The sequence below is a fragment of the Lactuca saligna genome, chromosome 8 (genome assembly GCF_052625555.1).
Source record: "Lactuca saligna cultivar CGN05327 chromosome 8, ASM5262555v1, whole genome shotgun sequence".
In the NCBI taxonomy this organism is placed as follows: Eukaryota; Viridiplantae; Streptophyta; class Magnoliopsida; order Asterales; family Asteraceae; genus Lactuca; species Lactuca saligna.
Genome location: NC_136424.1, coordinates 154,324,677 through 154,337,403, shown reverse-complemented (window position 1 = coordinate 154,337,403; position 12,727 = coordinate 154,324,677). Strand labels below are relative to the sequence as shown.

Below are 12,727 nucleotides of genomic sequence, written 5' to 3'. Positions count from 1 at the left end.
TACCCTAACTATAGTACATTTTATTACCGTACTTTATTTAGTCCTTATATAGAAAACACCCCGCATTTTTTGGAACAAAAACTTTTATAAAACAGAAGAAAACCTGCAAGAAGCTGTAAAGTACAAAGTTTTGACCAAATACCTAACACCACTATACTGCTTACGATTGGGGTTGAGAGAGACTTGTCCCAAATGTTGACATGATATTTACCATTGAGAAAACGTTTAACTACTTAATACAAACCCTCATGATCTGTAAGTCCATTCATATTCAATATTAAGGAGTGATAATCTCATTAGTATACCTTTTAAAATTTGGAATTAGAAAAATATTTTACAAATTAACTTTCGTACCACTAGAAAATTAGTTAAGATGTCTTTTAAATACATGGTAATGAGAAATAAAACGGAAATTGTTTAGAAAGTACTCTCCTGCGGCTACTTGAAAGTCGGACAGATCACCACCAATAATATGTTTCCACGACTTGTAATAACTCAAAGGATCTTCTTCATTATTGTCCTTATCAGTGTACACAGGACCGATTGCACACTCTCTTACCATTACTCCACCATATAGTTTATTTTCTAATATTGTAACACAAACTTCATCACCATTTTTTATCTCATTCCCAAACATCCAATGACTTAACCATACCATATCTTCATCAGTTTCTCGGAAAGAAAAAATATCACCATAATATATCCAGGTGCGATTTGTTGTCACGTTTTGTACTTTTATTTTTAAACGACTTTGCTTTCCTATGCCTGGAAATGTATGCACAAAGCTTATTTATTCCTTGTATACTCTTATTCATTGAAGACGATGGCATGGCTATTGATATTGATGAACCCTTGCTTTTATGATGTAACCAATCCGGAACTGCTTTCCCATGAGAACATGTGCTAAATATTCCAAATTCGTAAAACATCTGCAAATAAAACATTCGATTGTATGAATTTTCTACATATTTTTTTTGTGTGTGTGTGTGTTTGTGTTTGTGAGATTCATAGCAACAGAGCAGTAGAAAGAGAATACCTGGACTGGAATTGGGAGTTTCTTTGCACGAGACCATAAGGATGACTCCGATATCCGGATCCTTTGATCTTTCACATGTTGTAAATTTATCCACCCCAAGTTACATAATATCTGGTCCTCAATTTGTGCTATAGCTTGAAATTTGATTATGCCTTGAATTTCTGTCAGTGACTCCGACTAATCATAATACACAACTGGTGGTGATGACATTTCTTAATGGAATGTTCTTTTAATAAGTGACAAACACTTTTCAGTAGACAAATGTTTGATTGTAAAAGGAGGGTACAATACCGACTTCAGCATCCAACATTCTCCAACATGGAGTACCTCAAGCCTACTAAGGCTTCTCACACAATCAGGCAGGGAATCAATTGGATTCTTCCTTAGACATAATGCCTTCAACATTGGCATGCTACCGAAGTTCTTTGGAAAGGATTCATTAGATAAATTACTGCCTACAAGCGACAAGGTTACTAGTGAAGGTAGCAAAATTGATTTTGGAGTTTTCGGTATAAATTCTCCAACAGAAGAGGAATATGCATATGACTCCATATCCTTCATCCGCATTAGAAATTCACTAGCAGCTAAGCAACCGTTTAATGATAGACTTCTAACATTCTTTAACTTGCTGATGCCAATTGGAACATTACTAAGCTTATCACAGTAGCTCAAGTCAAGAACAAGAAGGCTATCACATCCACCAATTGACTCACACACATGAACTAAGCTTTCACAGTTTGTAAGATATATACAACCTCTCAAGTGCAGGTAACCCGGAGAAGCCTTCGACTCTAACAAGGTTGGAATTACTCAGATTAAGAATCTTCAATGACCCAAGATGTTGTTGCATTGGATATCCTCTAATCAAGAATATTATCACGAAGATATTAATAGACTAAAAGTTGAAGTAAAAGCTTTAATTTCATACCTTTGGCTTCTTCCAAAGCTGTGTGAGATTACTGTAAGGCATGTCAAGAGCAACCAAATTTTCCATTGGTAAGTCTGAAGGTATGAATTTTGAATGGAATCCACGCATGCACAACCATCTTAAACCTTTTGGAAAATTCTTGTATGATCCGTTGATTTTTACATGATTGAGTTGGAGTAGCTTTAGCTTATCCATCTTTCTTAATGCATCTGCTCTCAATTCGACTTTTTTGCAATGAGAAGATGAAAGCATTAGGAGAAGCCGAGCAAAAAACAACCAAATTCTTAAAAAGAACTCATAGACCATCTGGATTGGTTGGGCAGCTCTAAGACTCTTGTTCACATCATCATTTTGGAAGTTATGCTCAGTGAGACTACCTGATCTATGTGATAGCTCCTTTCTCAATAGATTCGTTGTTAAAGATCATCACTAGCCCAATAAAACAAATATTATTTAGAAGACTTTAGCTTGTTCTAGAATGCTCTAGAAGATTCTAGAACATTATGGAAGACTATGGAAGACTCTAGAATATACCGGAAGAGTCTAGAATACTCTAGAACGACATGGAAGACCTTGGAAGGTTATGGATCATTCTAGAAGACACTAGAGCAACCTAGACTTCTCCAGAACATGGTAGAATGTTCTAGAAACATATGGAAGGATGTAGAGTATGTTCTAGAGTTATCTAGTATGTAGTAAGTGTATGCTAGTATCTAGAACCTTCCTAAGAGGCCTATAAATAGGTATGGAGCTCATTTGCTCCAAACCATCCAAGAAAGCCTCAAAGAAAGCAAAGTGTGTAGTAGTCTCACAAAGTGTAAGTTCTCCTTAAGTGTCTTAATAAAAGTCTTGTTGTTTCCCATATAAAAGAGTCGTGTTCAACAATCTGGTATCAGAGCAAGGTTTCTTGATAGTGAGAACGAGTGATTCTCGTTGTATCGTGAGTAGTTTGTGACTCTGCAAGTTTAGTATCAAAACTAGCTTGTTTGGTATTACCGAGGTACTGCCAACACGATGGGTGATCTCCAAGTCATCGGAGGAATCAAGAAACTCAACAACAACAACTACAAAACGTGGGAAACATGTATGAAGTCCTACTTACAAGGACAAGATCTATGGGAGGTCGTTGGTGGAAGCGAAACTACGCCACCAGAGGAAGACGTTAATGGTGCTTTACGCAAATGGAAAATCAAAGCAGGCAAAGCAATGTTTGCCTTGAAGACCACAATTGAAGAAGAGATGTTGGAGCATATTCGGGATGAGAACACCCCGAAAGAAGCTTGGGACACGTTTGTGACGCTTTTCTCAAAGAAGAATGATACGAGACTACAACTTTTGGAGAACGAGCTATTATCAATCTCACAATGTGACATGACGATTGCTCAATATTTCCACAAGGTCAAGTCGATATGTCGGGAGATTACTGAACTAGATCCACAATCCGTCATTGCAGAAGCTCGAATGAAGAGAATCATTATCCATGGACTGAGGCCGGAATATAGAAGCTTTGTTACTGCTGTACAAGGATGGCCCGCTCAACCATCACTTGTAGAGTTTGAGAATTTGTTGGCCAGCCAAGAAGCTATGGCTAAGCAAATGGGAGGCATCACGCTGAAGAGTGAAGAAGAAGCACTCTACACAAGTAAAAGTCGGAGGAATTTCAAGCCACCTTCTAAAGAAGGATACAAAAATGCTGACAAAGGGAAGAGTCAGCAAGGAACCTCAAAACCATGGAGATCTCAAAAGACCGACAATAAGAGTTCTCGGGGGAGGAGGTTCGAAGGCAACTGCAACAACTGTGGAAAGTGGGGCCACATGTCCAAGGATTGTTGGTCAAAGAAAAAGTTTGTGGAAAGCAATGTAGTAACTTCCAAAAAGGAAATAGAGGATGAATGGGATGCTGAGGCATTATGTGCCATTGAAGAAAACGAGTTGGCACTCATGACAATGATGGGAGAGCGTATCAACTATGAAAATGACTGGATCATTGATTCAGGATGCTCCAATCACATGACTGGCGATCAGAACAAACTACAAGATGTGAAGGATTACAAAGGGAGTCGCATGGTACTTACAGCCAACAATGCACGACTTCCAATTGCTCAGATTGGAAAAACGACGATCATGCCTGGTAATAAATCTGACATAGTGTCACTACATAATGTGTATCACGTGCCAGGTATGAAGAAGAACTTGTTGTCGGTATCGCAACTAACATCGTCAGGCAACTACGTCTTGTTTGGCCCACAAGATGTGAAGGTCTATCGAGATCTTAAAATATCAGAAATGCCAACAATGGAAGGACGAAGAGTGGAGTCCGTTTATGTGCTCTCCGCAGAGTCTGCCTATGTAGACAAGACTCGTAAGAACGAGACAACAGATCTATGGCATGCACGGCTGGGACATGTTGGTTATCACAAGTTGAAGGTAATAATGGAGAAATCCATGCTCAATGGCTTACCTCAACTTGAAGTTAAAACAGATCTTGTTTGTGCTGGATGTCAGTATGGCAAAGCTCATCAATTACCATACAAGGAGTCAAATTTTAGAGCAAAGAAGCCACTAGAGTTAATTCACTCAGATGTGTTCGGTCCAGTCAAGCAGACATCAGTTAGCGGGATGCGGTACATGGTGACATTCATTGATGATTATTCGAGATATGTGTGGGTTTTCTTCATGAAAGAAAAATCTGAAACATTCTCAAAGTTTCTAGAATTCAAGACAACGGTCGAAGGAGAAGTGAGAAAGAAGATTTGGTGTCTACGCTCAGACAATGGAGGAGAATACACCTCAGAAGAATTCAATCGCTATCTAAAAGAATGTGGTATACGTCATCAATTCACATGTGCCAACACACCTCAACAAAATGGTATAGCTGAGAGAAAGAATCGACATCTTGCAGAAATTTGTCGAAGCATGCTACACGCGAAGAATGTCCCAGGAAGATTTTGGGCTGAAGCAATGCAAACTGCTGCCCATGTGATCAATAAACTTCCCCAACCAAGGTTAGGTTTCATCTCACCATTTGAGACACTATGGAACATGAAACCTACTGTTAGCTACTTCCGAGTATTTGGTTGCATCTGCTACGTATTTGTACCTAGTCATTTACGTAGCAAGTTTGACAAGAAAGCAGTCAGGTGTATATTTGTTGGATATGACAATCAAAGAAAAGGATGGAGGTGTTGTGATCCAACAATCGGAAGATGCTACACTTCAAGAGATGTAGTGTTCGATGAAGCATCTTCATGGTGGTCCTCAGAGAAGAAAGTACTACCAGACTCGGAAAATATTGAAGAAGTTTTAAAACAAAAGATGGGGGAGCAAACTGCACATATTTGGTCAAGTGTTGATACACCTGAAGATCCGAGCAACACTGATGTCATTGAGCAAGAAGTAACTCAAACAAGTGATGCCGGTGAAAGGGAGCCGCCGCCTCCACAACTTCGAAGGACGGAAAGAATCCGAAGGCCTAATCCCAAGTATGCTAATGCGGCCATTTTAGAAGACGGTGTTAAAGAGCCGGAGACATATGAAGAAGCAATTAAGAATAAAGCTTGGCAGAAGGCAATGGAAGAAGAAGTTACAGCCTTAGAGCAGAATCAAACTTGGGAACTAGTACCAAGACCAAGAGATTTAAAACCCATTTCCTGTAAGTGGGTTTATAAAATAAAGCGTCGCCCAGATGGATCAATTGAGAGATACAAGGCTCGTCTGGTGGCTCGAGGGTTCTCACAACAATATGGATTGGACTATGATGAAACATTTAGTCCAGTGGCGAAGATAACTACTGTACGGGTGTTGTTAGCTCTTGCAGCTAGTAAAGACTGGAAATTATGGCAGATGGATGTGAAGAATGCTTTCTTGCATGGAGAATTAGATCGGGAGATCTACATGAACCAACCAAAGGGATTTGAGGATGAAGTTAATCCCAATCATGTGTGCAAGTTGAGAAAAGCTCTTTACGGATTGAAGCAGGCACCAAGAGCCTGGTATGGTAAGATTGCTGAATTTCTTACCCGAAGTGATTATTTAGTTGCACATGCAGACTCAAGCCTATTCATCAAAGAAAAAGAAGGGAAGTTGGCAATTGTGTTGGTTTATGTGGATGACTTGATCATCACCGGGGATGACGAAAGAGAAATCCATCAAACAAGAGAAAATCTATCGGTGCGATTCCAAATGAAAGAGCTGGGGGAACTTAAACACTTCTTGGGGTTAGAAGTTGATCGTACAAAGGAAGGGTTGTTCCTCTGCCAACAAAAGTATACAAGAGATATACTTCAAAAGTTTGGCATGTTGGAGTGTAAGCCAATATCAACACCAATAGAGCCAAATGCCAAGATATGTGCTCATGAAGGAAAAGAGTTGGACGATGGAACGATGTATCGACAACTAGTAGGTAGTCTTATCTACCTAACTTTATCTCGGCCTGACATTACTTATGCAGTTGGAGTTATGAGTCGATACATGCAAAGTCCGAAGAAACCTCATTTGGATGCTGCCCGACGGATCTTGAGATATGTCAAAGGTACAATTGACTATGGTCTCTTGTATAAAAGAGGAGAAGACTGCAAGTTGGTTGGATATTGTGATGCTGACTATGCAGGAGACCATGATACCCGAAGATCAACCACTGGGTATGTGTTCAAGCTTGGGTCAGGACCAATATCATGGTGTAGTAAAAGACAACCAACAGTATCATTGTCAACCACGGAAGCGGAGTACAAAGCAGCGGCTGTAGCAGCTCAAGAAAGTACATGGTTGGTACTCCTAATGGAGGACTTACATCAAAAAGTTGACTATGCAATACCACTTCACTGTGACAACCAATCTGCAATTCGGCTGGCAGAAAATCCAGTATTTCATGCTAGAACAAAGCATGTGGAAGTGCATTATCACTTTATCAGAGAAAAAGTCTTGATGGAAGAAATTGAGATGCGGCAGATCAAGACCGATGACCAAATAGCAGACTTGTTCACCAAAGGGCTGAGTACTGGAAAATGTGAAGGTTTTCGCTGTCAGCTTAACATGGTACGAAGAATGAGGGCTAGTGTTGAGGGGGAGTGTTAAAGATCATCACTAGCCCAATAAAACAAATATTATTTAGAAGACTTTAGCTTGTTCTAGAATGCTCTAGAAGATTCTAGAACATTATGGAAGACTATGGAAGACTCTAGAATATACCGGAAGAGTCTAGAATACTCTAGAACGACATGGAAGACCTTGGAAGGTTATGGATCATTCTAGAAGACACTAGAGCAACCTAGACTTCTCCAGAACATGGTAGAATGTTCTAGAAACATATGGAAGGATGTAGAGTATGTTCTAGAGTTATCTAGTATGTAGTAAGTGTATGCTAGTATCTAGAACCTTCCTAAGAGGCCTATAAATAGGTATGGAGCTCATTTGCTCCAAACCATCCAAGAAAGCCTCAAAGAAAGCAAAGTGTGTAGTAGTCTCACAAAGTGTAAGTTCTCCTTAAGTGTCTTAATAAAAGTCTTGTTGTTTCCCATATAAAAGAGTCGTGTTCAACATTCGTGTCAAGGATAAGACCTTGAATTCTATGGGTGCCCTATCAAAAAGAAAATTACAACAAACACTAATTTTTATATAGATGATAAAGCTAGCTAACAAATACTCTTAATGACTATGTCGTATTTACCTTGTCCTTTTTCAACAAATCGTGGGACTCCTCATGTTTCCATACTCAACTACGCTTCCATGGCTTTTCAGGTGATTCTTTACGGACTAAATCTCTCCCCATCTCTTGAAGCAATTGATGCATCCTCAACTCATTTCTTCCTCCAATTGTGAGAAGACATTTATCAATGAGCTTGTTGATCCCATATGATGTTTGAAACCCACATTCCTTTAATATTATTTGTGTAACTTCTCTTTCTTTTCCAACAAAAAAACAAGCAATGTGCTTAAAAAGTTCTTTGCAATCCCCTGATAAAGAATCAAAGCTAATTTGCAGAGCCTTTTGTACATTCTCTTGTACATCAGTTAAATATCCTTTTGCCTCCAACATTTCAAGGACATCACTCCATATGGCTGCATCTTTATTAATTAATGAACAACCCAAAACTTTAATAGCCAATGGATGTCCTCCACAAAACTTGGTAACTCGTTCTGCTTCTTTCTCATAACCTTTCTTCGGATCATTGTTTCCAAACGCATGCCAACATAAAAGTCTCATAGATGCAGTGTCACTTAAGCCATGAAGTGCAAGCTTTGTATGTTTTGGGGGGAATTTCATACGAAACAATGAACAATTTTCTGTTAGGGACCCATCTTTGGTTGTTACTATAATCTTGCTTCCTGGATGAAAACCTTTTGTTCCAATAAGCACATCCAGTTGCTCAAAGTTATCAACATCATCAAGAACCAGAAGTGCCTTTTTCCTAGATAATGCCTTTTCAACCTTAGATGTGCATAAATCTGCATTATTTTCTTCAATCTTTCTTTTCTTTAGAACGTCTCCGAGAAGCTGTTTTTGCAAATCTATTTGCGAATATGGCTGTTGTGCACATCTTCTTCCAATGGCTTCAACAAAGCTACTACTTTCAAATTTATGGCAGTGCGAGGTAAACATATATTCTGCCAATGTTGTTTTTCCGATCCCAGGCATTCCCCAAATTGTGAGAATTTCAGCAGCTTCAGAAGATCCTCTTTTTAACCAAGAACTGATGGTAAAAATAGAATCGTCCATCCCAATTAGGTGTGGAATTCTCCTTTGCAAGTGTAGTTCCAGTCTAGTACTAATTTCTTTCACGACTTCTTCGATGACCACCGTCTCTCTTCTGAAAAAGGAATCAAATTCTATCAACAAGATACAGCAGCCCATATATCAAATTGATTAAACTGATCAATAAGACAATAACTAGTCTTTTGCATCCTTTTAATTAATATGAAATTAAGGGACTAAAATAAAAATATACGCACAGTTTAACCATAAGGGTGGGCACTTTGTATATGTTTCGATAGCTTAGTCCCCACAAAGCTTGTCATCCCAATAATGGTAAAAAACTAAATCTCACAATGGTATGCTCTAAGTGTAACGTTTAAGCTTTGTGACAGCAACAAAGCAACAGGGACAGCAAACTGGGGAGAGGAAAGGAAGAACAGGTAACCAAAAAACTTTTGGAAAATTTACTTGTTAACCAAGTCTTTCAAGTGTAAATAAACACAGATGCAATAATAGAACAAGTGCAAGTCTTTGTTCTAGAAAACTTCAAAAAAGAAACGTGATCAGGTGATGAAAAAGAACTTGGGACAGAAAAGGTAAAAACAAAACTAGTTAGAACTAAGAATTAAAAAAACAACTATGGATGAATCCTATTTATACTAAACAATGAAAGAAACCTAATGCAATACGGCTATTGGAAAATAGAATTCTAAACAAATACCAAAAACTTAAAATATGACAGTTTTTCCCAAAATACCCCTGGATTATTTTTGTCTCCATGGATTGTGGGATTTTTAATGGACTTGGTTCTCCATACAAAAGTGAAGAAGTTTGTGAAAATATAGTATGAATGTTTTACCTTCCAGTTGCATCTTTTCCTTTCAAATCAGTAATCTCTGTAAGTCCTTTCGTCCACATCTCCAACTTACGAGCACATTGAGTTTTCTTCTCCACATCCTTTTCTGACTCAATCCTCTGTTTGTGTTCAAATAACGCTTCCCCAAAAGTGCTTTCTTGCTTTCTGATATGTGTCGGCTCGACATTGTAAAAAACAGGGAGAACGATATGATCAGAGACCCTTCGTTGCTCAAGGATCATCACGAGCTCGTCCAGACACCATGTTGAAGATGCGTAGTTCTTAGACAACACAACTATGGAAGCACGGGAGCTTTTTATAGCTTTTGCAAGCTCGGGTTTAAGTTCTTCCCCAGTTTCAACCTCTTCCTCATCAAGAAAGGTAGAGATGTTTTCATTCACCAAAGCTTGGTAAAGGTGATCCATAAAACCCAGACGAGTGTCTTTCCCTCTGAAACTCAGGAAAACATCATATGTTATTGCCGCTTCTTGTTCTTCTGGTAATTCAGTGAGGATGGCCATGGAAGTACTTGAGAAGAATTACAAGAGTGTATATAAGTTGTGATTATAAGTTTCGTTGCTTCTGATTTTGGTTGTCTTAGATCTAAATTCGAGATGAATGTCTCTTGTTTGGTACTAGAGTGAAGAGTCAATGTTTGGCAGCAAAGTCAATGTATGTTGTCTTCTTTAGCTGATTTGGTCTCCGCGTGAATACTTTTTTCTTCTCTTTTGGAAAAAGTATCGCTAACATGATAACATATGAATTATGATGTTTAACTTTTAGAAAATATTCAATATTGGTTGATTATATTGTTTGCTAAAATTAACTGCACCAAAATCATTATATTATAATTTTATTTTTCATTCAATTGAACATTGCAATATGTATTTTTTTTTTCCAGTGTTTACTACATTTGAAGTTACCAATTGCCTACGACCTATCTATGTGAATAATACACTTTGTTCATTAAATGGTATTACATGGATATTGGTTTATTATAACACCAAAAGGTTTAACAATTGGAGGGTTAAATTAAATGAGTGTAACTTTATTGGTGTTTTTTACCGAACGAATACATCTGCACACTGTTAAGAAGGTAAGAATGTTTAAATTGAGCTACATCTCTTGATTACAAGTAATTTATTGTTATTGACAGTTATAGTTTTTATTGTTGATTACAATGACATGGAGGAGCATTGTGATTCTAGATTTGAAGAAAGTGATTTGGCCTTAAAAAAGTTTGATTTTATGGTGGATGAAACTTTGAAAAATATTCTAATACTGAATACTATGGGTGTGGTCATTCATTTTATCATAGTTTTGAGTTTTCACATCAAACGTCATATCAAATTTTCTTTTCGTTATTCTCCCTTCACCTCATTTAACAGCTACGGAGTCTTATCACATCACCTCTCATTTTTCTTTTCTTTTTTAATTAATATGTTAAAATATTATTTTATAATTACATAAACATTTAAAGGGAAATTGAGTAAATTAACCCGTACAAATGAACTCTTTGAAAAAAATGATTCGAATTTCTTATTTTATTATTATTATTTTTTTTTTTTGTAAAATAATCATTTTTTCTGGATACCGTGTTCTGGACTGGAGTAGGGTTCCAGACCATTGTTTCCAAATAGTTCCTTTTTTTATGCGTAAAATGTGTTTTTGTTCTTTTTGTATAAATTTTGGTTTTACAAAATCTAAAATGCAATTGTAATCTTAAAATCAAAAAAAAAAAAAAAAGGAAAAAAAAAGAAAAGAAAAAACTAAAGGGATTTGTTTTAAATAATTATACAATGTTCAAATCATCTTTGTCCTTCTACCCCTCAAAAAAATAGGCTAATCGTTAACGATATGTCATAGCCCATGGACCCCTTATATCCTCTATAAAATACAATTTCTTGATGATCAACGTCTCTAGGAACCAACACAAAAACACCTCACAATACTCTCTACTATCAATGTGTTGAGGTACTTGTAGGGCCTTTTCGAGTGTCATGTTCAAAATCTCAAGTGGAATTGACTCAGTTGGTTCACTACCTAAGTAGTTGATACCGACTAGCAGTCTGTGAATGCAGGCTCGCATACCAATAAACCAATTCTCAATTTCTGAAGAGTAGTTGCTCTTCCAATAACTATCATATATAGTCATTTTGAATGTCTTCAAATCCAAAGCACCCAAAAACCAGTAAGCATTTGGTATATTGATTGGGATGTAAAGCTACAAAAAAAAAATGTTAGAAATAATTAATCACCAAATCACATTACAGTCTATAAATACTTAGGTAATGTAATCTAAACACAATTATATTGTATCGCAGTCTACCTAAGTTAGGTAAACGGATCTGCCAGTCATGTCACTCCAATCAAATGTATCAGTGATGAAAGCTGATGAAAGCTGACAACACAACTGTCCATCGACCGTCATCCTGTCTACGCTATATCAATAATGAGATCACCAACATGATTTACTGTCAATCAAAATTTTTGCAGTAAAGTGAGTATTGTTATTAAATGAGTAGTACATAACAAGAACCTATTAATATAATTTACATCACATTCTAACCACCCTGCGTGCCTCTCCGGATATAAGAGCTTCCAAAATTCAATCGTCAGAATACAAGTTAAAAAACGGTGAGTAAACAGTCACAAAAGAAACTTTTAACAATGTTAACTAACATTCTTACGAATACAATTGCATTAACTAAAATTGAGAAATCTTTCGATTGAAAGATCATGCACTACAACGGTTAGAATCAAATGCGGGTAGCACAATAGAGCCTAATCAAGCATTCTAAATCTATTTAATTTTAGTGGCATGTAACCTAACACATTTGATTAATAGTTAATTAATATCAATATAGGTTTCTCATAGCACAAAGGAAAAAAAAAAAAGTTCAAGGAGTCAATCTAATAGAAAATTATATCACATACACTCTACACTAGCATACACTAACATTTCTTCTAAGTTAGTAAGAATCACATTCACTCTTCTACTCTATTTCTGTAACACCCCGATTCTGGTATGATATTTATATTCTATTTATTGTTATTTTCTTCAAGTTTTAAGGGGGGACTCGACGAGTCGGTAGCCGGACTCGTCGAGTAGGGTCGCGATTTCGAGCACGTTTAAGTTGGCAACTCAACGAGTCCATATTCCGGACTCGGCGAGTCCGCCAGTCTGGATGAAACCCTGATTTCAAGGGTTTGCAC

General features: G+C 37.3%; 1 protein-coding gene across 2 annotated transcripts; it reads right to left on the bottom strand.

Moving 5' to 3' along the window:
* Window positions 1-267: 267 nt before the first annotated feature.
* LOC145012909 (disease resistance protein RUN1-like) lies at window positions 268-10,164 on the bottom strand. Of its 2 annotated transcripts, XR_013664716.1 has the most exons (5): window positions 9,515-10,164; window positions 7,630-8,770; window positions 7,507-7,539; window positions 1,037-2,378; window positions 268-929 (listed from the first exon to the last, which is right to left on the bottom strand). XR_013664716.1 is itself a non-coding variant. In XM_078971705.1 (2 exons), exons 1-2 carry the CDS (start codon window positions 10,030-10,032, stop codon window positions 7,675-7,677), a joined length of 1,614 nt encoding a protein of 537 aa, XP_078827831.1. In that variant the 5' UTR covers window positions 10,033-10,164; the 3' UTR covers window positions 7,507-7,674. The 2 variants fall into 2 exon arrangements, 1 of the variants encoding a protein (XP_078827831.1); XM_078971705.1 differs by lacking the exons at window positions 268-929; window positions 1,037-2,378 and having other exon boundaries at window positions 7,507-8,770.
* Between the last annotated feature and the right edge of the window lie 2,563 nt (window positions 10,165-12,727).

Excerpts from the sequence above, each read along its gene's own strand:
- LOC145012909 (XM_078971705.1), bottom strand. The coding sequence starts at position 10,032 with ATGGCCATCCTCACTGAATTACCAGAAGAACAAGAAGCGGCAATAACA. Across the intron at positions 8,771-9,514 it reads GGAAAAGATGCAACTGGAAG|AAGAGAGACGGTGGTCATCG; the intron begins GTAAAACATTCA and ends TTCCTTTTTCAG.